At 40.4% G+C, this 26,968-nt stretch overlaps 4 protein-coding genes across 7 annotated transcripts; 1 reads left to right on the top strand and 3 right to left on the bottom strand.

Moving 5' to 3' along the window:
* Positions 1–844: 844 nt before the first annotated feature.
* gmcl1 (germ cell-less, spermatogenesis associated) lies at positions 845–5,478 on the bottom strand. 2 transcript variants are annotated; one of them, XM_029515610.1, is made up of 15 exons: positions 5,165–5,478; positions 4,371–4,548; positions 4,115–4,238; positions 3,930–4,026; positions 3,751–3,848; positions 3,543–3,655; positions 3,394–3,459; positions 3,076–3,160; positions 2,907–2,997; positions 2,667–2,807; positions 2,494–2,563; positions 2,338–2,413; positions 2,115–2,260; positions 1,770–1,857; positions 845–1,679 (listed from the first exon to the last, which is right to left on the bottom strand). In XM_029515610.1, the coding sequence occupies exons 2-15, from the start codon at positions 4,544–4,546 to the stop codon at positions 1,539–1,541; spliced, it is 1,512 nt and encodes a 503-aa protein (XP_029371470.1). In that variant the 5' UTR covers positions 4,547–4,548; positions 5,165–5,478; the 3' UTR covers positions 845–1,538. The 2 variants fall into 2 exon arrangements, with proteins under 2 accessions (XP_029371470.1, XP_029371471.1); XM_029515611.1 differs by having other exon boundaries at positions 2,916–2,997.
* Positions 5,479–6,317: 839 nt separating this feature from the next.
* On the top strand, positions 6,318–13,152 carry ggcx (gamma-glutamyl carboxylase). Its single transcript, XM_029515608.1, has 15 exons — positions 6,318–6,459; positions 6,699–6,899; positions 7,323–7,481; positions 8,704–8,869; positions 8,957–9,035; positions 9,140–9,246; positions 9,348–9,511; positions 9,632–9,933; positions 10,339–10,470; positions 10,763–10,914; positions 11,021–11,190; positions 11,295–11,425; positions 11,507–11,654; positions 11,906–12,107; positions 12,190–13,152. The coding sequence occupies exons 1-15, from the start codon at positions 6,429–6,431 to the stop codon at positions 12,347–12,349; spliced, it is 2,304 nt and encodes a 767-aa protein (XP_029371468.1). The 5' UTR covers positions 6,318–6,428; the 3' UTR covers positions 12,350–13,152.
* A 446-nt stretch (positions 13,153–13,598) lies between these two features.
* snx24 (sorting nexin 24) lies at positions 13,599–17,731 on the bottom strand. Of its 2 annotated transcripts, none has more exons than XM_029515612.1 (7): positions 17,540–17,731; positions 16,318–16,401; positions 15,697–15,801; positions 15,369–15,463; positions 15,217–15,246; positions 14,931–14,995; positions 13,599–14,834 (listed from the first exon to the last, which is right to left on the bottom strand). In XM_029515612.1, exons 1-7 carry the CDS (start codon positions 17,606–17,608, stop codon positions 14,764–14,766), a joined length of 519 nt encoding a protein of 172 aa, XP_029371472.1. In that variant the 5' UTR covers positions 17,609–17,731; the 3' UTR covers positions 13,599–14,763. The 2 variants fall into 2 exon arrangements, with proteins under 2 accessions (XP_029371472.1, XP_029371473.1); XM_029515613.1 differs by having other exon boundaries at positions 14,934–14,995.
* A 677-nt stretch (positions 17,732–18,408) lies between these two features.
* Positions 18,409–24,045, bottom strand: loxa (lysyl oxidase a). 2 transcript variants are annotated; one of them, XM_029515775.1, is made up of 7 exons: positions 23,156–24,045; positions 22,832–22,940; positions 22,234–22,371; positions 20,690–20,846; positions 19,540–19,635; positions 19,228–19,343; positions 18,409–19,134 (listed from the first exon to the last, which is right to left on the bottom strand). In XM_029515775.1, exons 1-7 carry the CDS (start codon positions 23,772–23,774, stop codon positions 19,128–19,130), a joined length of 1,242 nt encoding a protein of 413 aa, XP_029371635.1. In that variant the 5' UTR covers positions 23,775–24,045; the 3' UTR covers positions 18,409–19,127. The 2 variants fall into 2 exon arrangements, with proteins under 2 accessions (XP_029371635.1, XP_029371636.1); XM_029515776.1 differs by lacking the exon at positions 18,409–19,134 and having other exon boundaries at positions 19,224–19,343; positions 23,156–23,774.
* Between the last annotated feature and the right edge of the window lie 2,923 nt (positions 24,046–26,968).

The following is a 26,968-nucleotide window of genomic DNA, read 5'->3' as shown; positions in this document are numbered from 1 at the left end:
GCAGTGAAAGTCAGAGAGCTGGTGTCAGTGGCAAATTGTAAACTGTGTAAGTGAAGAAAACACCTTAAGACTCCTGGAGCTCTGTGTATCATGAATCTTAAGTCTGGCCTTCTGATCCCATGATGCTGGTTTTTCAGTTAATATTTAAAAAAAAAAAAAAAAAAGTTCATCATGTCCTGTGGAAGGGCTGTTTTCTCAAAATATTACTGAGGAGGTGATGAACTTTGCAATGAGAAAGCCTCTAGTTGTTCTGGTGTAGAATAGTATGCAGACAAGCTCAATTTAACACTGAGCTACCAAAGTGAAATTAACCCGGGGAGCTAGTCGGGTTTAAGGCTCACAAACCTTGTTTTTACTGCATCTATAGACAGTTGGTTGCAGTCATCAACTGTGCTCCATTTACCCATGTAAGCGGGAAAAGATGCTTCAAGGGGAAAATACGAGGTGGCAGGTCTCTCAGCAGCATGGGGGTAACAATACAAATTACTCTTCTTCCAGACTTTTAAGAGCTGGAAGAGTTGAGTTTTCGCATGCACCCATGAGTAGAGCAGAGGGCCTCACCCTGTGAGCAACAGGCATGACACTTCCCATACAAGTCAGTGCAATGTCTGCTCTTCTCGAACAGACGCATGTATGGTTGCTGTTTTTTCTTTTTGTTGACCTTTTAAGTTGAAAGTTATCGTAATGATGCAGATATTTGATTTTCTGAAATAGTCCACTGACAAAGTCTGCATCTGTGCTGCAGATACTACGTTTGGCCAAAATGGATGAAAAGTTAATATTGGCCATATTGAATTACCCAGAGCTGTACAATATCACTTTGTTGATTTACCACTGCATGGAAAGTTGGGCCACTGCCTGGAGCAACATCTGCAGTTATATTTCAATGTTTTTTGTTTTTTTTTTTAAACCTTTTGAATTGAAAGTTATTGACATAATGCAGATATTTGATTTTCTGAAACAGTCCACTGACAAATTCTGATCTGGAGAGTTGTCTTTCATCTTAAGTCACATTTACTTTTGGAGAGAGACAAATATTAACCTTTCTGTCTACCAAGAGTGGATGTGTATTCCAGTTAATCTCCTGGGAGTCACTGGGTTTGAGGTTTTCAATGTAGTGTGATGTTTAGTTTCACCCTCCGGTGATGTTCCCACATTCCAGGTTGATAATGCTCCCACAGACACAGAGTATTGTCATTCACACAAATGTGAGATGAAACCCTTCACAAACCCCACATCTAAACACCACGTGGCCATTCTATCATCTCAAAAAAGACTGAATCCTAAAGAATGGCTCCATATAGTTCATGACAGAGATCTGAGGAGAAGTGAAGCTCTTCTGGAGTGTGATGTATCTCTGTTAGACTAAATTCCAACTAGAGATTCAAAAGATTTTTCCATCAAACTTCACTGAGCTATAGAGCATGCAGATGATATGTCCAATGTGGAAATTGTGTAAAATATGGCAGTGGATTGTACGTACAAGCTTGTGTCAGTCTCTGCGCATCACAATAGGAATGCTAGTTCTTGGACAGGCATCAAGATAAACTGCGAGGAGCGCTCTCTTGTTCTGAGGAATCTGGGCGGTTGTCCGACTGAGGTGACGTATACAGGAAGTTACAGCACACGTAGAGGGGGAATGATAACAAGCGGCTGTCCAGGTTCATCACCACATATTCCTGCATCATTGAAGGGAAAGGAAGAACATAAAGAAAGTCTACAGGATGACAAAGTCACATTTACACCTGTAGCCATCTATATTTGAGCACCTGGTCTTTTTCTAGAGTGAGAAGCTGGTACCCTGTTGAGCGACTGCACACCAGTTTTCCACGGCTATCAAAGGAGGCAAGGCGTAACCTGGAAAAAAAAAAACAAAAAAACATTCAAGGCTTTCTGCTGATGACAACACACCGCTTTCGTCTTTCAGCAAACACACTTCACTTTGAAGTGTTTTGAAGCTTCACTCAACTCATTCCTAAAATGTAAATATGAACACATCACCAGCAGCTGGTGAGCCAGATCATGTAATCTATTGAAAACTTCATGGAACCGATAGTTATATGCAGTTTTTAAATAAAGCTAAAGCTAAATCAAATACTGACTGTACTACTGACCTGTATGCCAAATGCCGCCGAAGTTGAAGGCTCACAGCACCCCCACATGGCTGACTCAGAGTATTCCTTTTGAAAACTATAAAGCGGTTTGTGTAGGTCACCAACAGGTCAAAACCAAAGTTAAAGCCCGTCCAGCGCCAGCAATACTGAGGAAAACAACACTTTTGTTAAATAAACTGTGTTGGAGTAAAAGATTTTGTAACACTGAGATTGTTTGACTCACATCTCCATCTTTTGTCAACTTCCTTCCACACCTCATACTGCTCAGCTCAAACTCCTCTCTATTGGCCTCCTGGGGGCTAATGACAGATGAGTGCTTTTAGCGTCACACAAGTTTAAAGTCATATTCTACACAACACATAAAGTCTTGGGTGCTCACCCGTTGTCATTGTCAAACTCTGTCCGGAGCATTGCAAACCACTGGTTCTTGTACACAGATGTCAGCCAATCTGGGATATGAAGTATGAACAGAAATTAGATACCTCTTTATTCCCGTAGTATGGAGGAAAGCACATGCATGATTAAATTATGTCAGGAAGAACCAAATCTTACCAGGAGGCAAAATATTATCTCTCTCCAGGATGCGTGCAGATGCCAGATCGTTGATAATATACTGGAGACGAACGTATTTGAACACCGAACAGAAAGGGGCACCTTCATCTGTGCTCAAGAAGGGCTCTTTCTCACACAAGTCTGAAGATCAACGTCAATTACAAACAAAGTAAAATATATTTGCCAAGAAAAAGGATTTCTATGAAGATACTTTGTCAGCAGATGTGGTTTTATCAGTACCAGTCCTACGTTTGCACAGCCAGGCATCAGCGTCAGCCAGCAGCTGTTTGATGGGACCATCCCACAATGGATTAAGCTGCAGAAACATCCACTACAGAGAAAGAAAATTATGACAGCTACTAAAACAGGTCCGATGCTGTAATAAATGTTACGTAACTTTTCCTTTTACCTTTTTCAGAGCAGTATACACATCCATCTCCACCTGCATGACAAAAAGGTCAGAGGACTGGATGAGCTGCTCCATTATCTCTGTCCTGTAAACCCAGTAAACAAACAAATCCAAGTTCAGTCACAGATAATGTTTTCATAATAACCACTTAACACATAGTAGTCACATTGCAGGAAAAGCTTATTCATCGTAGTAACGGGAAATTATATTTCATCATTTCTTGACCAGAAAAATTCAAATAATTACTCAAGAGAATATTTAAAGAATCGATAGATATAGAAGATGATGTAAAAATTAAATAACTGTGGCAAGACAAACCCAAGTTCTTTCATTAGGTCAACATTTTGGTGAGTCATCAGGTTGTTCAGAAGCCACTCTAGACACCTGCAGCAAATATACAGCATAAATCACAAACTTATCTATAAATTCTAGCAATGCTAAACAGGTTACATTATTAAAAATCTGACTTTTTCATGACTGAATCCAAGCCATAGATACTGGCACAAGCATAGTAGCCACAAACGGTCTTCACACTAATGTTTTCCTTCATGGTCTCGCCACACTGCTGAATCAAACCGTCCTGAAAATAACAATCAACCATAAGACTTGATTAGGTTTTGCTGAAGTGACAACATTTTTCATATTTGCAATAATAACTGACATCTTTTCATTTACCAGTTGTAGCATACAAGCAGCGGCAAGAATACTGACGACTTTGCTGGGTTTGATCAGAACATCATCGCGGTACAGGGATCCAAATACAACCTGCAGAGCTACACATATAAGTGCTATCATTAAAACACAAACAACAATAAAACACACACTTCTTGTTCCTGCAAGTTAAGTGATCTCACCTTCAGTGTCGATGTTCTGGTCTGGGATCTCCAAGTTGATTTCCATCATGTTGGACTCTTTCCATGAGCCGCTGAACATACTGGAGAAATATCCTGACTGCAAAATCCAAGACAGAGGACGAATGAGAACTAAATGATGATACTCCACATGAAATAATACATCAAGATGTTTTTGTGTATCTTACCTGGCACAGATACACTTTGTGGAGGTTCCACTCCTGTCCCAGAGCAGAGATGCAAATGTCACTGTTTTCACCATTCAGGAACAATGTCTGATAAATGTATCGTGATGTACTTTTGAGTTTCTTCCTTCTCAAGTTTGGAAAACACACACACAAACACAGAAGAGGAAAGAACAATGCCAGGGTAAGTCTAAATACTGGTGACTGAAAAATATTTTTAACAACATATTTGATATTATTAATCAAAGATCGATCTTGCCTGCGAGGCGTATCTAGTAAGGCATCGTCATCCTCTTGTTCACTGTCACAGTCACATTGGGCATTCCTTTTCCTCTTCTTACATTCACAACTGTGTTTGCGGCTGGTGCTTGTGCCCTCAATAGCCTCCTCAGGGCCCTGAGAGGGGGACTGGAACCTACTCCCCAGACTTCCCATCCCTTCAGACACATGAAACAAACAAAGCAACAGTCGAAAATAACAGGTCAGCAGTACTGGAAATCAATATCTTAATGAAAACATGTGCTGCTGTGGACTCTGTTTATTTTTCCCGTGTAGTTTTCTGCCACTGCCTGTACAACAGTGTCTCTTGGTTAGTTTTTCAAAGCAGAAGATGACAAACTTTGACAACTAAAAAAGGAAAGATGCATATTGGCACAGTGTTGAAAATAAAACATAAATGTTTGGCATTTTACGTATCATTCTAACTAATGATTATCAGAATAGTTGCTGCTTGATCATTTGACTGACTATAATTGCGAATTCAGTGATGTCATAAGATACATTTGACTAACTTGCAAATCTTATTAGCAGTTTATATTATTTCATAAATGCCCCCCCTGTGTGTGCAAACAAACGATAACAGATTAAATTTGTTGGTTGATGTGTATCATCTGTTGTCATGTCTGGTTTGTCCTGTACTCGTATTTACGATAGCAGAACAAAAGCTTCCTACAAGTTTGATCAGCTTCAGTTTTCCACAGCACACACTCAGTATGATGCAAGGACTCTTGTTCAACAAACAACATGTGGACTCAGTAAACCGGGTTGACTCACCTGATGGCCCGCAGCTGTGGGAGGTGTGGAGGTGAGTTTGGACGGTAAACACCCACCGATAATCTGTCAGTGTCTGTGGAGGAGCTAACCTCACAGCTAGCTTAGCTGCCCTTATTGGCGCACGTCTGGTAAAACGCTAACAGCGTCTCTGCTGACTCTATGCTCCTCCACACGGGGAAAAAACCTTCTTTGGTCCCGGTTACATGTTTCAGATGTGCAGCAGGAGCAGAGCCGGAGGGCAGAGGAGGGGTGATGTGGAGCCGCCGCTGCCCCTGGTGTGGAGCTGCCTTTGTTTCTCTTCTTCTCTCGGTGGTTACCAGGATGTCGACGTCACGGGCCGGCGCTCGGTGGTGCCGCCTGCTGTCGAATCGGAGAAACGCAGAATCGCATTCATTCATTCCTCTTCTACCACTTATCCGACATTCACAGGGCCAACACACAGAGACAAACAACCACCCACATTCAGACCTACAGACAATTTAGAGTCACTAGTTAACCCAAACATGATGTCTTTGGACGGTGGGAGGAAACCAGAGCCCAGGCAGAACCTGCAGCCTACTTGCTGTGAGGTAACAGCACTAACCACAGCGGTAATATATCATATAAATCTTTATGAATGTAAGGAATGTGATTAAATTAATCAAATGAATGTAAAATTAATTTCCATAGGTACTAAACTTTTTACAATGCTATTGTCCTCTCTCTTCATGTGCATCGCCGTGCTGTATTGTGTTTTGGGTGCTTAAGATTGTTATCCATCTGTGAGAGAAGCATATGAATATGCTTCCTTTTGCAGTTTAGCTCTGTGAGTCAAGCCAGAAATCTATGAGTATATATGCACTAAATATTAAATATACGAATTACTCTGCAAAGCCACATAAGTGGAGGATCTAGTATAGATGCCAATGCAATTGACAGATTTTTATCGATGAATTAACTTCATACTAAATACATACGAATACAAAAAAACTAAAGCAAATCCTTATTTTGTAAACACTACACTGAAATACGAAACGTGACGCCGGCCGGATGCGACGTACGCGGCGCTCCAACTAGTGGGCGTGGTCTCCACAGGAAGGAGCCAGTAAGCGACGAGTTACCGTTCCACAACGCCACAACATTCCAGCCCCGCCCACCTCCGGCTTCCTGCTCCTCCTGACCTGACGTAACTCCGTCTGTTCTCCTGGCGTGTCCACACCGGACCCCTCCTGCCCGGTCAGGGACAGCAGCAGGATCCAGACCCCTCTGACTGCGGACGTGTCGCATGATGGAGGCCCGGGACGAAGCAGCAGCAGGTGATGTTGGCGGTCACTGAGGCTTTGTGGTGTTCAGCTTGTGTACGAATCGGGCAGACACGATCGGCGACTGTTTGAACCGCAGGCTTTAAATATGGCTGTTTGGTAAACCGTGCAGCTTTTTTTTCTCCGTTGTAATCAGAAACTACCACAAGTTACTGTTGGTTTTAGTGATAGCATTAAATATTTAGCTCTTAAACATAAAAATCAAACATTCAAATGTGTTGTTCTACCTGTAGGTGCTCTTTTGAGCAGTGATGGGAAAGAGCAAACTGCAAATAAGCCTACAGCTCCTAAAGAAGGAAAACCTGAGACCAAAAGCAAGATGGAGCAGATCTTTGGTTTCAAAAAGGAAGACCTGAGCTCCTGGCAAAGTTTCGTGGCCCTTCTGAACCGGCCCACCGACCCTGCATCCCTTGGCATCTTCCGCTGCTTATTTGGTGAGATTAACCAGCAGCTATTTGCTAAGTCTGCTCACTGGATTTGACTGACTCTGCAACAGGTTTGAGATCAATCTCAAATCTCTTCATAACACTCATAACTTTATTTGTACAAGAGTTTCAAAACATAGTAACAAAGGGCTTAATAGTAAAAATAAGGTGGAGAAGTGCAAAATCCAAAACTGAAATCTAAAAACAATCAGCCAGCTGTAGTCTTTTGATGTTTGGCCTACTGATACCAGAGTTAAGATCTTTGCAAATGTCCAGTCTGAGGGAGATAAAGGCATTGATGCCCTCTATAGATCTGCAGATGAAAAAGCATGAAGCAATCTTGGTGAAATATCTCAGCCGGTAAAGCAGGATTGCTATATATAAAATAAATAAATAAATAAATAAAATCCTCCTCGATTGTCTTTCCAACAGGTTTACTGATGGCTATTGATGTCACACAGGAACGTGGTCTAAGTCACTTGGATTACAAGTACCTGGACGGAGCCCCTGTGTGTCGCTTCCCCCTCTTCAACTTCTTACAGCCCCTGCCAATGGACTGGATGTACATGGTGTATGTGGTGATGTTCCTTGGTGGGTCACAGTCCTTGTTTTATTTTAAAATCTCATGTAGATCTGAAACTGAAGTTACGCCTCAGAGTTTACAGACGTTTGGTTAAGAGAGGGGTAGCCCCTTCTGTTAGGGTCTCGGCTGATGCCTTCATTTTATAGGAAACTGTCTCAGCAGGGCAGCTGTCTGGCAAAGATGAAAGCCTATAAGCCAGATGTGCAATTTCCTCTTTTATTTTTACCCCTTGTCATCAAATTTTTCCAAAATGTTTTACAGAAATGGTGACACTTAAACACGAAAGCAAATGTAAAGCAGAGCATGATGGCAGGCAAAGTAAATCAATTCTGGTTAATTAAAAAATCAATAGGGCTGCAAACCAAGTATTTTACAACACACACAAGCTTTGCTATAAATAGACATTCTACCTCTTTTGGAACATTTTCAGTCATGAGACAACATCTATAAAAAATATATCCCTACTTCACCTTGATTTCCCAACAAGGAAAAGATCAAAAATCCTTTCTTCAGGTGGCTTTTTCACATTTCTGACGTTTTCACAAAACACTGAATCCTTCAGTAAGACATTACATGTAGCACTTATATATAGGGCTGCAGGTAATGATGATTTAATGATGTATTTATTTCTTGATAATTATGCCGACAAAATGTCAGATGGTAAAAAGCACCATTTAAATGTTGGGATCACGATAATGTATTACCAAGATATGCAGTGAATTCTCACATTGAAGATTTTATCATCAATGTACAATTCTACATGTCTTCTACATTTGGACATAACGATTGATGCATTTTGTTTGTGATGCTTACAAGCAGCGTACAACACATTACAACGCATTTCATCCGTTAGTGGCAAGAATCATCATCACAAATATTGCATACATAACTTATGTATATTTGAATATTTTATAATAAATTATTTCCTATTACACTGTTTTAGGAAATTTATGAAATTTCTTTGATTTAAAGGTGGCCTCACTCAAATGTGTACTTACATATAGTTAAAGCATACATATGAACATTTAACACCAAACTCCTACATTTCCCATTGTGCTCCCCTCTCAAACTTCTGTGCACCTCCTGTTTCTTGCAAAGGTTACAATCATCAGCTGCAGTAGGCTGCTCCTGGAGTCTCCAATCTGTGTGAAACAGACTAATTAATAGTAAGGGTTACAGCTGTAATTATCATGACTTAAGCTGTGTGTTTGTGTTTGTGTTTGTGTGAAGGTGCCTTGGGTATCATGCTTGGCTGTTTCTACCGGCTCTCCTGCTTTATGTTCATTTCAACCTACTGGTACATTTTCTTCCTGGACAAAACAGCCTGGAACAATCACTCATATCTTTATGGCCTCATTGGTTTTCAGCTGACACTCATGGATGGCAACAGATATTGGTGAGATGATGATCGTTATCCTGTCTGCTCTCTTTAAGTGTGATATCCAAAAAGAGGGAGACATTTAAATTCTGCACCTGCTTGCAGGTCAATTGATGGACTACGGAGACCTTCCATAAGAAATTCTCATGTGCCTTTATGGAATTACACATTGTTGAGGACACAGGTTTGTACAGGCGTGACTTTTTAAAATTTTAGTCTAACTTGAGTTCTTCATGAACACAGCCTGGAAACAGTTCATCAAAATGGTTTGCTTGTTGTTTGTCAAAGATATTTATAGTATACTTCATCGCTGGAATCAAAAAGTTGGATGCTGATTGGGTGGAGGGATACTCCATGTCTTACTTGGCACACCACTGGCTTTTTGATCCTTTCAAGTAGGTATCATGAATCAGCCTCGAGCAAAGTTATTTCAGCGTTTCATGATGTAGGATTGTATCTCAGCACTACTGTTGTATTCCCTGCAACTATTTTCCAGATTGATTCTTCCTGTGGAGTTAGTGAGTCTGCTGGTGGTCCATGGAGGTGGTCTCATTCTGGATCTGACTGCCGGCTACCTGCTGTTTTTTGATGCCACCCGGCCTTATGTCTTTTTCTTTGTCTCCTACTTCCACTGCATGAACTCTCAGCTCTTCAGCATAGGTAAGTCATCACCCTCCTTCACAAAAAAATCATTTTATCCTCTCTTGGACATGTTTAAGTTATATGTGGGGTGTCATTTTTGTATTCCCCTTATTAAGAAAGAATTATTTTCCTCCTCAGGGATGTTTTCCTACACAATGCTGGCCACCAGTCCTCTCTTCTGCTATCCCGACTGGCCAAGAAGATTCTTTGCCCATTTCCCAGGATTCCTCAGGGTGGCTCTGCCATTCACTTCAACAGACATTCAGCCCAGTCATTCTTGTGTTTACCAAGAGATCCAGAAGACTAATGTCAAACACCAGGAGACCCCACCTGTTGCCAAAGCTCCCAAAATCAGATTTAAGCATAAAATGGCAGCCATCTTTACTATAATCTACATAATGGAGCAGTTCTTCTTGCCTTATTCCCACTTCATCACACAGGTATTTCTTCCATCCGTGCTTGTTTTAGTCTGTGTATAGTTACATTTCATTGACAATCAGTAAATCGCTTAATTACATGCTTTGGATTCATTTCATTTCACAGAGCTTCTGTGTAAAAGAATTTGACTTGAATGTGAGCAAAAGCCTTTCATACGTGCTCTGAGTCACCAGAGTGACAGTTGCTCAATCAGAGTCAACAATCAGTGCCCCACAGCAAACATCAGCTCAGACTGGTGTTGACAGTAGAAGGGTGAAAGCCCTCAAGAAGCAGATATGGATTGTTTTTTGTCTTTTCATCTATGAATTTAAAACTTTTGGTACAGGCACAGATTTGATTAAATTGTTGTAAATGGGATCTATAAATATGATCAAAAAAGCATTAGTTCATATTATGTTACTCTCCAGGGTTACAACAACTGGACCAATGGCTTGTATGGCTACTCTTGGGACATGATGGTCCATTCCCGCAACCATCAGCACGTTAAAATCACCTACAAGGATGGAAAAAACGGAGACGTTGGATATCTGAACCCAGGCGTGAGTTTCAGGGAAAACATCAGCAGTCAAAGACAATGCAAGCATTGTATTAAATAGTTAGTCATCTTATCTTAACAATCTATAAATTACGAACTATATCTTATGTCAAAAATAAGTAGTGTTTAAAGATAAGGTTTAAATTAACTTACCTGATGACTGCTGTAGTCTTATTTTTTTACTTATCGTTGTTATTTACCTTCTGATTTCACCATTGAGGCATTGTCATATTTTCTTTTTATGTTTGCATTTGTGGCTGATTCACAGATTAAGTAATGATATCTGTTTACTGCAGGTGTTCACACAGACCCGTCGGTGGAAAGATCATGGAGACATGCTGAAGCAATATGCCACGTGCCTCAGTCACCTTCTGCCTCACTATAACATCTCTGATCCTGAAATTTACTTTGACATCTGGGTGTCCATCAATGAACGCTTCCAGCAAAGGTATAAAACTCTGCTTGAGAAAAAGATGAATCATCATGAATGAGGGATTATTTTTTCAGATGTATCAAATGAATCCCAAATGATTTGCTCTGGATGGTTCTCCAAGGATCTTTGATCCCCGTGTCGACATCGTAAAGGCTGATTGGTCGCCATTCAAACCAAACCCTTGGCTGATGCCTCTGCTGGTGGACCTTTCACCTTGGAGGACCAAGTTCAGCGAGATTGAAAGCAGTTTGGACAATCAGACTGAGATTGTCTTTATTGCTGATTTCCCAGGTTAAAATCCTCTTGTCCTAACTGTAGAAGTTTTTTGTGCACCTTTATTCTTTATATTAGCTACACGTTCTGCCTTTGTGCTAACTCAGCACGTTGGATTTTAGGTCTCCACTTAGAAAACTTTGTGAGTGAAGATCTGGGCAACACCAGCATCCACGTGCTGCAGGGCAAGGTGAATGTTGAGATTGTGCAGGAGAAAAAGAACTACAGTCTGCAGCTTGGTGAGCAGATAAAGGTAAACGCCATCACTGGTTACATTATACTGCGTATACCAGACGCCATAACAGTTTATAATAACGTGAATATGTGCATGCAGGTACCTGCTGGAGCTTATCATAAGGTGTACACAGTGTCTGAAGGCCCTTCCTGCTACATGTACATCTATGTCAACACTACAGAGGCGGCATTACAGGAGAACTTCACAAAGCTGTTTGAGATCCAGGAGCGTATTCGCAACGGGACAGGTGAAAATACGTTCATACGAGGAGGCTCAGAACTTTAATAGTAAAATATTGAATTAAAAATAGCCAAAGTTAAATTGTTGAAAGGTATGGTGTAAGAGTCATAAGTCAGGGCACATATTTCAATTGTTTGAATTAGATCAAATAACCGCAGTGATCACATTCAGCTCAGCGTTCTCCTTTTCTGTAGAAATCTAAATTAATTTTGCTAAAAAGAAAAATCATCAAGTGCTGACTGAAATTTCATCCGCCAGAGACGGAGCCTCTTCCTCCTGAGCTGCAGCCTCTTGCTGCAGATGATCTGGAAGGGGCAGAAGTCAACGCCACTGACCCGATTGTGCGGCTGTTCCTGAAAAGGCAGCGACGCATCAAGGAAGTGAAGAAGCGCAGGGAAGCAGGCACCCTAGAGAAACTGGAGCGGTTCGCAGTGAAAAAGTACTATACGATACGGAGAGGGTGAGTGTTGCCACCATGCCAGGTTCACTTATTTCATCTGTGAATGTACTGCATATCGTTTGTTTCATCCCTTTCATTTAAGATTCTTGATGACGGCCATTGCAATGAGGAACCTGGCGGTGGGTCTGCCTCCACTGGAACAGCTGAAGAGGGAAGTTGACTTTGCCAATATGAAAGAACCTCAGGCTGAAACGAATCAGGACAATCAACTCAAGGATGAAGTTGGTCATGGAGAACTTTAGAGCTAAAGATGCTCTGCTGAATTGCCTCCAGGTGCTGAATCACACTTTGCTATGAAATGTGTGTTATTACTGCTGGACTGTTACCGCTCTGCGACCTCACAGCCCAGAAAAGTTCAGCATTTTTGAATTTTCTCAACTTCTGATACATTTGGCATTTCAGATGTTATTTTGTTACAGAATTTGTTTTTAAACTGAATAGTTCCCAAATACACATTTGGTTGTAGCTACAGCAAAACTGAAAACTGTATGATAACAGATATGTGTTGTTTATTATTATGTTTGTTATAATTTCATAATAGCTGGATGATCAAAGGAAGATATTTAGATTTTTTAATACCTACTAATTGGATTATCAAATTGGCATTATAGCATCTACTGAAATATATATAATATTTCTTTATATCTATGCTTAACCATTAATGCGGCTTTATTCGGAATGAAGATGAAGCACAGAGTGGTTACACACTGAATGATGAATGGTTGCACAATTAAAAGGGGACAGGCTTTAACGAATATACTGACATTAACAGGATCAGGTTGATCGGCTCCTGTTGACACATTTTAACTTTGCCCTTATTAAAAGATTTCTAGCCAGATGATACAGTGTGCAGATCATCGAAAACACAGTGCGCAGGGAGGTTTACAGTGATTTCAGGGAATTTACTCTAAGCTTTTATGCCAATCCTTTAATGTGATGAAACAGAAAACAGATTTTCAGTTGACAGCTTTTTTTAGTCACTTTTCTAAAGACCTTGTGATGTTCAATAAACAATTTGTCATTAAAATTCAATGTGAACTTTCAGTCTGACAAAGGTTTTTTTTTTTTCCTCAAAAGGATGATTTTTAATGATGTCAGTATTTTTACATGTCTCTCATTTTTAAAGTGCTACAGTAAAATTCCAGTGTTCACTGTAGGCTGACAGTTTGGCACATTACTGAAACATAATCACATAGTCAGTACAATGTCACATAGTATAAATATACATATAAATCTACAAGATTGATGTCTAGGAAATGATTTACTTTGTTAAAACATGTAATCATGACCTAATTAGTTGAGGTTAAGTGTTCAAGAGTCATTTCATATAAACGTGTAGTGGTCACTGTGGTCAGATGGAGGTCCAGTTATGTTGGACAACAAAGGCAGGACATCAAGTACTGACCATGAGGTAACATGCAACATAATGCTTCACTACAAGTCATTTTACAGTGTGCACAACAAGAGATGATTTGGTGGATTCACAGAAAATCAGTTAGAGGAAAATACACAAATGCTGTATTTTATTTCATATTGCACAGCACTGGTTGTGTTTTAAATTGCCTCGCTCCCCAAAATCTGGGACAATGTTTCTAATCACCACAATTGAAAACTAGCAATCAAATAAACATGCAAAATGATTAGTGTTATATACTGGCCTCTAGAAAGTGTTGTTAGTTCTTAATCTCTGAATCTTGTAGTACAAATTGCCATCCTTATTTCCAACATGACACTAATTGATGTGAAAACTCTGCTGCATGTAAAACTAACAAAGCCGATTTGCAGGCTGGTATTAAATAATATTAACTTTTCATTTATGCATAGCAAAGACTGCACAGACTACAACTAGATTCAAATGCCCACAGTTTTTCCCTTAATGGTTTAAGGAAAAGTCATGTGTAGTGTGGTATTGCAGTAGCAGGTCAAACCCTGTGTTTAGCTGTTCTTAAAGGCTTATATCTCACCGCCTCCTCAAAAAGACCAAATCATTTCCGTGCTATAATGTTATCCAACAACAGTCCCTCAACTGGCTCCATTTGGCAACAGATTCAATGTGGTGGTGCCTCCCTGTTTGAAGGCCATGATGCAGATCTACACTCTACCCCACAGGCTAAATCCACCGCTGGCAAACCTGCAGTCCAGCTGGATTCCCTGTGGTTGCCCAGAGCTTGAGAACCATTCAAAAAGTCAAAGGATTTACTAAAACTAAAGTTTGATCCTGCCGTTTCTACCCTAAATGTTTTTTTTCACTCAATGCGTCCTGATGAAAGAAGTAAAGTAAAAATATTTATCACACTGTATATGTTATAATCTTTTTGTGATAATAATTTTGAACTATTTTCTCAGACGAATTTGAGACAATCAGTGACAGACCAACAATCTGCTCCTTCATAACAACTGTTGGTCCCTGTAAAGGCCTTGTAAAAGGCTGTGTGTGAGAGCAACAGTGTTTTTATTTCTTAAATGTTGTGCCAGCGATTTATTGAGTCTTGAGGGACTCTTTTTTATGTATGGATTTTTGTTTTTGCTTTAGGAAATATAAATCAGGCTCAGTGTATGCTATTATGTTATGTTCTTGCTGATGAACACCTAAAATGATGTGAAATTATGAGGGATTTGTTAATAGAAGTATTTCTTCAGATCTTGCCCTGAGCCTCTACCTCGGTTGAAGATCTGGGTAGAAAACTCCATGTACCACACCCTCAATCACAACGTTAGAAAAGGTATCTGAAAACAAAGAAGAAAAGGTTTTAAAGGTTAAACTGAAACAGAGAGATAAGAAAGCTGTTTGTAGCTCTTGCAGTTAATGAAGTCTGAACTGACCACGAGCTGATGGCAGCAGGTAGGGGTCCCTCAGAAACAACATGACCGGCTGGTGTGAAAGTTTACTGAAAAGATTTATAAAAAGGGAAATCACTCAGTCTGAGGACGAGTTCATTCTGCCTATACAACAACAGCAGACAGAGAGAGTGTTCACTGACACACTGGGTGACGTTCAAGCGCAGAGCAAATACTGACTGAATTAAAATGGCTAAACAAGAACCTGGTTTGCTGTTTTATTCAGTAGTTTTTAAAATATTCACTGAACCCAGGATATAAAAGCACTCACCTTGATTCCTCAGATTCTGTATCAAAAGACCTTTAAAGAATTGAAATAAAGGTTAAAAGAGTTCAGAAGTTGGAAACAAACCCTCACACAGATATGGAAAAAATGCCACGAATTGCTCTTTTATTTCATAGAGAGCTGCAGTTCCAACTCACCCGCAACTTTCTGTTTTTGGCACCAGGGGAAAGTGGCGGATATTCAGGAAATCCAGGAATATCTTTGGAAGAACTTCATTTTCCATAATTATAGTCTGACAAAACAGACAAAACAAAAGCAAATTGCAATGTGTGCATAAAGCGGTGGTACGGGACTTGTGTGGGACTTTCTTTGGGCATTTTGAATTTATCCAACTGTTCTACATTTCTACTGATCTTTTGGGTTTTACAAAATTTGCGCTTAGTAAAATCCAAAAGATTGAATACATGGTAGTTTTTATTTCAGAGAAACTGTGATGGCAGGCAGAGTGACGCTGTGTCAGATTACCTGCAGGTAGAGCTCAAGACCTTGTCTCCTCTGCTCCAGGACTTTGGGAACCCAGTTCCTTACATGTTTTGAAGGAATTTCTGGGGGTTTTATGCTCTTCTTTAGCTGCATGAAAACATAATGTAAAATATCAATGGCAGATGAGATAAGGTAAGAAGAGAAAGAATGTAGTGGGAAATTATCTTTGGTTGCATTAAAAACTAATGGAACTAATAAAACAAGATCATTATCATGATGACGAATGTAACTATATGAGGGTTACCCTACCTTAACCCTAAATAAAGCTAAAAAAAAAAAAAGAAAGAAAAAAAAAGAAGAACAGAAAATAGCAGAACAGAAAGAGCAAATATGTAAGGGAAATGTTAAGAATTTTATTTAAAACTGTGCTTCTCCAACTCTGTTACACCATTAAAAAGCATATATTAAATATGACGGACAGAAAGAGGAACTTATATATAAATCTTGAAACAACACGCTTGACAACATGCACATTTGAATTTTTCACATTAAACTTGGCAAATAAAGGAAATTGTTTTTGAATACCTCCATTTCTTTTAAGTGGGTGTTTGGTATTTCTTTTAATGATTAAAAGATCATGAACTCTGTTGTAGTAAATCTCACCATTTTATGCAAAGCGTGGAATTCACTGTAGCGTTTTTCAACCGAGTGCTGTCTGCCATTCATCAACACATCAATTTTAAAGACCTGGAAGATAGGAAAAAGTTAGTGGAAGCAGTTGAGAGTCAGTTGAGGGAGGCGTCATTTATCACCAGTCAATCAGACAAAACATTTCCACCCATTTTACACAGTTAGTGCCTTGCTGACTGTGTGGCAACGGCTGACTGCAGCTTGGTTACTGTCAACGTCAGCTAGTTGCAGAGAGGAAACATCTGGCTGATGCAGTAGGGGGAAAAAAAGTTACCGTTAACATCCCAAAACATAATGTAGTCTACATCCGTCCCTCTACTGAACACTTCATAGAAAGGATCAGTTTTATTGTTGTGCAACACACATTGCTTTTGACAGCAGTTTGTAAAGTGCGAAATCCACCCTGAACTGGTAATGCGATTCTGGCTGGTTACATTAACAAGGACGTTGTTTCCCCAAAAAAGAGACCAAACAAGTAATGACTATTGTCAACAAATCCAGAGTAAAAACTCAGCAGCTGTTCATTGGAAAAAATCTATTTCTTAAGTACTGTAATAAAAGGCATTCAAATCCTTTTAGAAATGCATTTGTGTCACCTAATGCGCCTTTAATTTAAGTGACACATTTTTTGTTCTGTGCAAAGTTGTGCTGACAAATTGAAACAAAACTAACAGGAGATCTTGAGATCTCAGTAAAATCTTCTGAAACAAACATAAAAGTCTCTTCAGTATGAAATTGTGTTTCCCGGCAGAAGAACACTGAGAAACAGAAAGGACCTTTATGATGTTGTGTTTTTTACACAGCTGAAGGATTTTGTCCTCCATCTTGCAATAGAAAAATAATAATAGAAAGATGCTTAGCTGCCAAAACAGACAGAAGAAAAAGATTTTTAAATTTTTCCTGAAGGCCATACATTTCACTGGCAGGCTGGACATCTGAATTTTAACACAGAAAGTCTGTTTATGTCAGACAGCTTTAGGTGCCAAGAGGCCTTTCAATACAAAATAAAGTGAAGTTTGAGCTGAAGGCCTATAAATCTGAACAGCTTCGTGCAAACAGTGAAGTCAGAGAGGATGATGAGTTGGAAACACGCCCTGGAATAAAGGTGACATTGGGATTTCTCGTGATGTTCTTGCTGAAGGGGTAAATAAGCAGCAGAAAGTGTCACACACACACTCAGCTTATAATCACTCACCGTGAATCCTCTTTCCATCGAGTTGTTTTCTGAGCGGAACGACGGGATCGACACCCTGACCGGAGTCATCTCTGCACAAAACACCTTCAGTTTTATCAGGAAATTAGATGCAATCCTATTTCTTTCTCTCTCTCTCTCTCTCTCTCTCTCTCTCTCTCTCTGTCTGCCTCCGTGTTGGAGGTTCACTCGGGCTTCTCCTCCAGCCTGTACCTTTTTACTCGTCTTCCACATTTATCTCTGGTGTGCAAACAGGGAAATGGCGCCTTACTGCCACCAACTGGACTGGAGTGTGAATCAGGGACCGACTGATGGAGAAAAATGTTCTGATCTACTAAAAAGGACTTCTTAGTATTAACATGTCCCGTTAAATCGTCTCATCTGAAGGAGAACTGTTATTTTAATAAGATCCATTATGCTATGACATCTGTGTATTTCTGTTATTCTCAGATATCTACGATTTTACATTAAGCTATTTTTGGTTTTCCTCTCTTTCCTGTTGTTCATAGTCGTCACATTTTGTTTATATTTGCTGATTTCAAACAGTGTGTTGTTAAGCACAAATCTGATGATGATTGCCTTTCTCTTCACGCGCATCTCACTTTCTTCCTTCTTCTTATTGCTTACTTCCACTGCTTTTGCCACTTCTCCTTCAGTCTTTGCTTACCAATAACCCATATCCTGGTTTTGTTTTTATTTCCTGCTTGAGCTGCTGATTATTCTGTTTTTGTCTGTCATTCCATAAAAATAAGACTTTTATTAACTCATTTGATCTTGTAGTGTGTTTTTTCTGTAGTTTCCAGTCCTTATAAAAATGAAATGGAAAATACTTGAAAAGAAACATGTTGCTGTTCCAATTTCTTACATGTAAGAACTTGCAGCTTTTATTTTGAGATATTGTCAGTCAAACAAGAGAAAAATGGAGCTTTTGGAACTTGTGATGAACACTTGCACCAATTTCTTATATATGAGATGAAAAAGAAAAGCAGAAAACTTGAAACTGATCAGTTCAAAACCGCAATAAAATATCACAAGTTTTATTCAAGTTTCATCAAAACTTTAGGGTAAACAGAGTTTCTTTCATTGCATATAAATATAAGAAATACAGTTTCCTCTAAACAAGTGGTTTGTTTTAAAATTGTGATATATTTTAATTTCCTTATCGATGATGGAAAGCTGGCCTTTATGTCTCTTTAACTATTTTTGGCTTCTAAAGAAATAATTTTTTATATTTTTTATTTATCAATATTTATTTTCTTAGTAGAAACAGATTGAAATGCAAGCATACAGAACAATTGAGAAGAAGTAAGTAAACTGGAAAAAGTCTGAAAGAAAACTTAAAGAAAAAAGAATACGCTTTTCACTTAGGAGAAAAAAAAACTTTCAAACAAATTAAAAGAAAAATTCAACATTATCTGATGCTATGACACCAGACAATTGTAGTTTTCTGTCTTAATTGAGAGTATTTTAAATTATCAAACGGATGCAAGTCTTACAAATGGTATGCTGTTTTTCATATCTTCAATTGCAGTCCTCTTCATTGTCATTTAGAGAGTGTCTCAGCTTAGCTGTTGTTAATGACTGTCATCGTTTAATACCTGACAAAAAAAATACATATAAACGATCAGACACACAATCGACATCAACAGGGAGAACTTAAAGAAAATAGCTGACTGAGATGTGACACTTACGGTGACATATGACAACCTGACACGTAGGCGTAGTTGCCAGTGTAACGAACATCACAGCGCACATGGTTGTTGCTGTAGTCTGACTCTGGGACCTGGTAGTACGGATTTACACTGATCTGTGAAGGACAAAAAAAAAGAGAAGAAGATAAAAACAGATAGAAATGAATAACCCTGCAACAAACATAACGGGCAAACAATCAGATGGTGAGGAATGTGATTCCACTGTGTTGCAGTGTTATTCTTTTAAAGGTTTTTATCTTTTATTTTTCATCTCAAGAGGACGCTAAAAGTCATCTGGTATCTCTGACAAACCTTGAGGATGTAGTTTCCAGGTTTCACATCTGTGATGTCAATCCACTGGCAGTCGATATCTGCACCGTAGGTATCATAGCAGCCTGGGCTCAGGCCCTTAATATCAAAATAAAACATAATTTAGATTAAAAAAAATTATTAACAAACAATTCCAGGATATTGCATTGTTAACGTGATATATGATCTTAGTGGGAAAAAAAAGCTTATCAGAAGCAATAATTGGCAAATGCTTTTAGATTCAATGGGAAAAAAATTAAATGAAAAAAGTAATGAAACACATCAGGCAGTACAAAATACAGGGGAAAAAAACAGCAAGATGGAAAAAGTGAACATGTGCAAAGCAGCAGATCACAGACACTGAGGCAGGTGGGATCATCTTACAGGAGAAACAGGAAATCATTAAATCACCATCACTACTGGCTCGCAAAAAAAAAAAAAAAAAAAAGAAGGAAATACTAAGCCTGTTTGCTAAAGGACAGATGATCAGTAAAATGTGTTAGTTTATCTCAGCCACGCTTTCCTTGTTTCAATAATATTTCAAAAGCACACCCATTTCTCTTTTTGTTTTTGTCCTGCTGTCGTGGCTGACTCTGTGTGTAGAACAGAGTTTGCATTATCAGCCATAGCATCGAAATGGGTGCTGTGAAAAGCGTCTGTTCTGGCCAGAGCACGGCAGAACAATACACAGCTGTCCTGCCGAGTCAATGCTGACACAAAGGACTTGAATATGAACAACAATTGATTACCCGCTTGTCCTGTTGGTCTTTGGGACCCTGTTAACTTTAACTGCAAAAATACAGTGTCTCCACAGAGACTTTAATCTAAAAACAGTAAGAACATTTTTGGATCTCATGCCTGATTCTCTAGCTGTAAATACTCTGCTGCCTGATGTACCAGCCAGTTGACCAGTTTGTCTTTTTCCGGACATTGAGCAGAGAGTTACCTTTTCTGAGTGAATGAGAGCAGTAAAGTTCAACAATGAGCTGAAGCAAAATAAATGCTCTGCAGAGCTGACGCACACAGCAGAGAGAGCTCTTGCGTTTTTGTCACTATATGAGACCCTGTTTCATATCCCCGTAGTGCTGTGATTTTCACTTGATGCGAAAATATTGACAGCAGAAATAAGTTTTGGAGCAGTTGACCTTGATACCTGGGTATGAGAGGTGCAGGCATACCGCCTGTAGTATCCATAGTCACAGGAAGTGTCCTCCAGGCAGAAGCTGGCCTTGTGGCCCTCAGCCACTGACTGTTGAGAGGTGGCGTCCAGCAGGTCGTAGTGGCTGAACTCATCCATGCTGTGATAGTGCCTGTGGATCGGCAGCACAGCATTCATCAGCTCCAGATATTTTCAGACAAAAAACATCAAATTCCACATCAATCTGGGACTGTCTTAAAACAACCAGACACTGTTTGCCATGTTGAGTTAGTGAGGGACATTCGTGTGATTGCTGATTAACATTTAGATGTCTTTAGTTGGACATTTCCTTGTGTTCATCCTGAATTAAGACACCTAAGGTGTTTATTTTATTTATCATTTACATGGGCCCGTGGACTGAAAGGGATTCTGAATATATTTTCACTCTGTTATCTGAACAACAATGTTGGTTTAATGAGATAAAAACAAGCCTGGATTTTTACTTGAGTTGACTTTCTCAACACGGACAAATCATCTAAATCCTTTACATCAACATCGAATTGGATGGCTGCCAAATGTGCTCCATCTTGGGGAGTAACAGTCAACAGCCTGTTTCATAACATAACTATGGACTGAGGTAGTTTCTGAATCAAGGAGAAACTAAGCACTTTTCCATAACCTCTAGAAAGGGACAAAAATACCAGTAATTCCCCCGTAGGGCTCATTAGCTCCCACACAACTTCACTTTACAAAGCCTGGCTTTGTAGGACAAGTGAATTTAAAGGTCAAGAGAAGTTCAGGCACATCATTGTGTAATAGTCCAAAGTAGGTTTTACTGTGATTGTGTAGAGATTTTTAAGATAGAAAAGAACATTAACTATAAAGACAAACTACAAACAAAGTTCATATTATAATGTCTGCTCTGACTGCAAATATAATAAAAACAATAAAAGAGTCAGCAAAAGATGAAAAACAGTGAGCAGTAACACAACTGTGGTTCAACAGGGGGTGCCATACTACAACCACAGACTGGAGAGGACAACTCATGATGTCTAGTCATTGTCAGTCATTTAAAATTGAAATGTGCATCATCGATTCACATATCCACAATAAACAAATGTTTCTTAATACATATGAGAGTTCACAGTATTACATGTGGTTTGATTCAAAGCCTCTCACTTCACATTTGGATCATGATTCTTAGATCCAGTCAGGGCTGGTTTATTCATGCATAGATAATTGATGCATACAACTCTCATTATAACCCTCTGGGTGTAATTTCATTCATCTATGAATACACAATCTTTAGCTATAGATAGATGACTGCATTCGTATATAACGTCGAGACAAAGAGACGAACTCCAGCTCAAGCTGACATTTTTCGGTTGAATATGTAATGAGAGGGTTTGTACAATTTTAGAGGCACCTGTATCTTTCACTTGCATTTGGTTTCCTGGCAATTGTATGTTCGGTAAACCAGGCTGAGGGCAGCAACAAATCACAGACGCTCTTCCTCTGTGATTGAAAGGCAGACAACCCTGACGTGACATTACACTCACTGGTGACAGCTGTGCCACTCCCAGGAGTAGCGTGGCCTGCTGGGGAGGAAGTCAGCAGTGCCCTGGTTCTTGACTCTCTGGGGGAACCTCAGCAGCATACGGGTGTCGTAGTCTCTAACACTCCCCCTGTAGGCTGAGCTGCAGGCACAAACCAAAGACAGAAGATATATGTGCAGAAAAACAAAAAGCATTCCACACGTGTGGACACAATGACCTCAGTGGGATTGTTTTTCACTCTGCATCCTCTGAGTGGAGCAGTTTATGACTAGCCTATGTGTAAAGACATGGTGGTTGGAAAAAAAAATGAGGGAAGATGGTTGTTTGGGTTAGTTTTCAATAATGTGTTTACCATTCAGGCTTTCCCTTCCCAGGCAAACTATGATTAAACTTTTACAGAAATCCACCACCCTGCCCCTCCCCACCATCAGTGGCAGGATCTGGTTAATTTCACCTCTTCTTATGCTTCCACTGTGCAGTTCTCACCCACAAACACTTAGGGTGGTTGTTATAGCTGAAAGCTCTCTGGATCACCCTCAGACTTGGCTAAAAGCATTTTTTTTTTCTCTTGCTGTGGATCAGTTCTGACAAACTTCAATACCTTGACAAACAGTTTTCCTCAGCAGCACATCTCAGGTTATACATCGGCATCCTCTGTGCATAAGCAGAGGCTTGAATGTAGTAGGGGTCAGCAACAAGATCAGGGAGACCTACAGCAAAACAACACGATAGAGATATTACCTGAATAAGAACAGCATGAAATATGAGTCAACCAAAACTTTCACAGATGACACACAGGCCTATAACAAGGATCCACCAGCTGATTGAACTTTACCACCATGAAAATCTCTTTCACAGGTAAGATTAAATATTTATCTCATCAATGACTTGAATGCTGTTATAGGAGCACTGCCCCCACTCTTACCGTACTGATGGTAGCTTGTGCCGTATCCGGGTCTCGGTCTCGGCCTCGGTCTCTCGTAGACGTCATAATAATTATAATATGGATTATCACCATCGGTGGACTTGTAGGGGTCGTATGGATCGTCAGCCATCATCATATCTTCTCTCCTGGGCAGCGGTGGACTGACTGGGACTTGGGTCTCATTGGCTCTGCTGTTCCTCTGCGTCCCTGGGCGCTCACGGTGATGCTGGCGGTGCTCCTGTCCTCTCACCAGCCTTTGGTACAGAGGCAGGGGGCTTTGAGGGTTGGACCCAGACCTGGAAGCCTGCTGCTGCTGCTGCTGTCTCTGGGTGTCCGGATGTCTCACATCCGCATCTCGGATGATGGTGACAGGTCTCGCCTGCACTTGCTCCTGCGCTGCGCCCCGCCGCCTGGGCGGCTGATACTCCGAGCCCTGACTCAAAATGCTAAAAGTCTTGCCGTTGTGTGACCACTGTAGTGTACTCCGCAGAGCTGGTCTTTGGTTATTTCCTTGTTGTGTGCCCGGGTTTCTCTGAGACTGGGCAGCTTGCAGGATGAAAACAAATAAATAGGCACAGGCATATGCGTAAAATGGCGTGCCAAATATGCGTAATCCCATGATGGACCCACTTAAAGGAAAGTAAATGCGGCAAAGATAATATCTTTGAAGAGCCAGGAAAACTGTTAGACTCTCGCTTACATATCCTTCGTCTCTATTTGAAGGATATCCAGCGAGCTAGGGAGAAAAGCTAAGTTTCAGTGAATCCGTGTAAACTCATATCGCTCTGCTGCTGCAGCCTGCAGATGCGGCGATGATGATGATGATGATGAGTAGGAGGAGTTCAGCATTTGGAGTTTCTGAAACAGTTACACAAGTCTGGTGCTACTGCTCACATAACCACACTGGATACGTGATGTCTGACCACGCAAAGCCAAGTCTGTTTGATAACTGCTCGGCTCTGCCTATCAATGCCCCTCCTTCATCCGTGCACATTTCACTGAGAGTGTGCCTAAAAACAGCCAAACTCTGAAAAAGATGCAAAACTTCACAGGAAACCCGCAATGCTTCGTTATGATAGCCTCCAAACACTACAAGCCTTTTCCTAGAATCTGTTGTTTATCATCTTCCATTTTTCTCTCTCTGCCATATCAGCAGAAATGTTTGGATAAATAGCCTTTCCATGACTGCTGGATGAACTCCCATCCAAATTGCCCAATCCCAACCCTCATCCACTTTCATACAGGAAGATCTCTGCAACATTATCAGTTGAGGTTTTTGGAAAACCATCTGCCCACAAACCCCCCTCCTCCACCCAGGCCGCGCCTCAGCCCGCTGTCTGCTGGAGCTTTACTGAAAACGTGAGACACTCATCACATGCATCTCATGGCAATCTTCTATAAAGTCATAATTAGCCTGCTCTGAGCAACAAACCTGAGGCCGTGCTGATCCGTGATATCTGTATGACAGGTGACCCCAGTGAATTTACATCTAATCCGGGGTATAATGCACAGCTTGGGCAACTTCAGCCAAGGTTGTTCTTTTACTCTCTCTGGTAAACCAGGACATTCTTTTTAGCATCTACTCATTTAACCGCTGGATGGCTGCTGCTCACCTCCAGCAAACACTCTGAAGGTCTGTACAGTTTCTGCAATTACAAAGTTCTATCACAGCTGCTGACCAAGTTTGGGTCATGCCAGATGGATTTAGCAGCTACTGTGGGTTATCTGGAGGAATGTAAAACAAATGTTGATTCAAAAGTGAAGTTAAAGTTAAACATTGCATGTTTTTCTTATTAGAGCCCACGCTCAGAAGACAGACGGTAACACATCCAGTTAATTACAGTTCGATTACAGTGTCCTGAGTCCTGGACACTAGGGGGCAGTTGAGTGAAAAGATGTGAGACTTGTACATTTTCTCATCAGTACCTCTGGGAGTTGTTCAGGAAGTGGAGGTTATAGACTGTAATTCCACAAATTCTACACTTACTCATATCTTCAGAGCCTGCAAGAAATACCAGAGAAGCACAAAGATAGATAGATAGATGGACAGACAGACAGATAGACAGACAGACAGACAGACAGACAGACAGACAGAAAGATAGATAGATAGATAGAGAGACAGACAGACAGACAGACAGACAGACAGACAGACAGACAGATAGATAGATAGATAGATAGACAGACAGACAGATAGATAGATAGATAGACAGACAGACAGATAGACAGACAGATAGATAGATAGATAGATGGACAGACAGACAGACAGATGGACAGACAGACAGACAGACAGACAGACAGACAGACAGACAGACAGACAGACATAGATAGATAGACAGACAGACAGACAGACAGACAGACAGACAGACAGATGGACAGACAGACAGACAGACAGACCGACAGACAGATAGATAGACTGATAGATAGACAGATAGATAGACAGACAGACAGATAGAAAGACAGACAGACAGATAGATAGATCGATAGATAGATAGACAGACAGACAGATAGATAGATAGACAGCTAGATAGATAGACAGACAGACAAACAGACTGACTGACAGACAGATAGATAGAGAGACAGACAGATAGACAGACAGACAGATAGACAGAGAGATAGAGAGACAGACAGATAGACAGATAGACAGACAGACAGATAGATAGAAAGACAGACAGATAGATAGATAGATAGATAGATAGATAGATAGACAGACAGATAGAGAGACAGACAGACAGACAGACAGATAGATAGAGCCCTCAGATGAATCCAGTCAATCGAATGTGGACCTGCAGACAGGTTGGTGAAGAACCTGCTTTTCTAACCTCTAAAGGGACAGTTTGGAAGTATTCTGCTTGTTGACTGGCAGAGAACTAGATGAGAGAATGATACAGCTGTTATTTCTGCCTTAAATTACACTGTAAGGTCACAGTCAACTAGTTTAACTCGGCCTGACTAAGACTTGAGACAATAGCACAAAGGTAAACAAACCTGGCATATAACCCTGACCAGGAGTTGTTGTTTTTGCACTTTGGTTTTTGTACAGATTAAAATTATACGGTCTGTATAAAACCCCGCATTTGTCCTTGTGGGCGGTCCTCTTTGTGTTTTCCCCTTTTACTTTGTGTCATCTCCCAGAGGCCTGGGAGCTTAAGTCTGCTGCACAGTATCCACCAAGGACTCCATTCTTCTCAATGGAGATCTCAGATGTTGTTCCAGGAATCTGCAGGGTTCACAGCCCAAAGTGTTTGCATTACCACGGGGACCAGTGTGGCCTTCACTTCCTACTCATTTTCTAGGTCTTCTCCATGTTCCATGTTGTTCCATCTTTCTCATGTTGCTGTTTCTTGGGGTTATTACACAAATTGGTACTACTGTCTTCTGCTGTTTGTCTACCAGTACTATGTCTGACTGTTGAGCCATCATCAACTCTATCTGGAAGTCCTGCAGGATCCCAGCTTGGTTGTTCACGACCAGCTGTGGGGGTGCATCCCATTTTGACCTTGGGATTTCCAGCCCATTCTTGGCCCAGATATTTCCGTACCCTACTACGTCAGCCATGTCAGTCATATATGTCCTGCACGCTTGTGTGTTAAAGTTTGCTGTTATGTTCTGGGGTCTTTCAGGGTCATCTCTGCACCTGAGGAACTGTCTGATTGGTGCATCCATGGCTTCTGTTGACCTCGTTGTCAGGACCTGTTCCTGTGCTGCCATATTTATCGCGCCTCTGGTGTTTTCCAGTCCAGCCTTTTACAGCCACTGGTAAGATTTGTTTAATATCTGTCACTTATTCTAGCTGGTACCTGCTGTGAAGGAATT

Source organism: Echeneis naucrates, chromosome 12 (assembly GCF_900963305.1).
Source record: "Echeneis naucrates chromosome 12, fEcheNa1.1, whole genome shotgun sequence".
Classification (NCBI taxonomy): Eukaryota; Metazoa; Chordata; class Actinopteri; order Carangiformes; family Echeneidae; genus Echeneis; species Echeneis naucrates.
This window is presented reverse-complemented; position numbering and strand designations above follow the sequence as displayed.

Excerpts from the sequence above, each read along its gene's own strand:
- snx24 (XM_029515612.1), bottom strand. The coding sequence starts at position 17,608 with ATGACTCCGGTCAGGGTGTCGATCCCGTCGTTCCGCTCAGAAAACAAC. Across the intron at positions 16,402-17,539 it reads CGATGGAAAGAGGATTCACG|GTCTTTAAAATTGATGTGTT; the intron begins GTGAGTGATTAT and ends CCTATCTTCCAG. Across the intron at positions 15,802-16,317 it reads TCCACGCTTTGCATAAAATG|CTAAAGAAGAGCATAAAACC; the intron begins GTGAGATTTACT and ends GTTTTCATGCAG.
- ggcx (XM_029515608.1), top strand. The coding sequence starts at position 6,429 with ATGATGGAGGCCCGGGACGAAGCAGCAGCAG. Across the intron at positions 6,460-6,698 it reads CCGGGACGAAGCAGCAGCAG|GTGCTCTTTTGAGCAGTGAT; the intron begins GTGATGTTGGCG and ends TTCTACCTGTAG. Across the intron at positions 9,934-10,338 it reads ATTCCCACTTCATCACACAG|GGTTACAACAACTGGACCAA; the intron begins GTATTTCTTCCA and ends GTTACTCTCCAG.
- loxa (XM_029515775.1), bottom strand. The coding sequence starts at position 23,774 with ATGGGATTACGCATATTTGGCACGCCATTTTACGCATATGCCTGTGCC. Across the intron at positions 22,372-22,831 it reads GAGGAAAACTGTTTGTCAAG|CTCAGCCTACAGGGGGAGTG; the intron begins GTATTGAAGTTT and ends TTGTGCCTGCAG. Across the intron at positions 20,847-22,233 it reads GAGTGGCACAGCTGTCACCA|GCACTATCACAGCATGGATG; the intron begins GTGAGTGTAATG and ends GCCGATCCACAG.
- gmcl1 (XM_029515610.1), bottom strand. The coding sequence starts at position 4,546 with ATGGGAAGTCTGGGGAGTAGGTTCCAGTCCCCCTCTCAGGGCCCTGAG. Across the intron at positions 2,414-2,493 it reads GAGTTTGACAATGACAACGG|CCCCCAGGAGGCCAATAGAG; the intron begins GTGAGCACCCAA and ends ATCTGTCATTAG. Across the intron at positions 1,858-2,114 it reads CGGCGGCATTTGGCATACAG|GTTACGCCTTGCCTCCTTTG; the intron begins GTCAGTAGTACA and ends TTTTTTTTCCAG.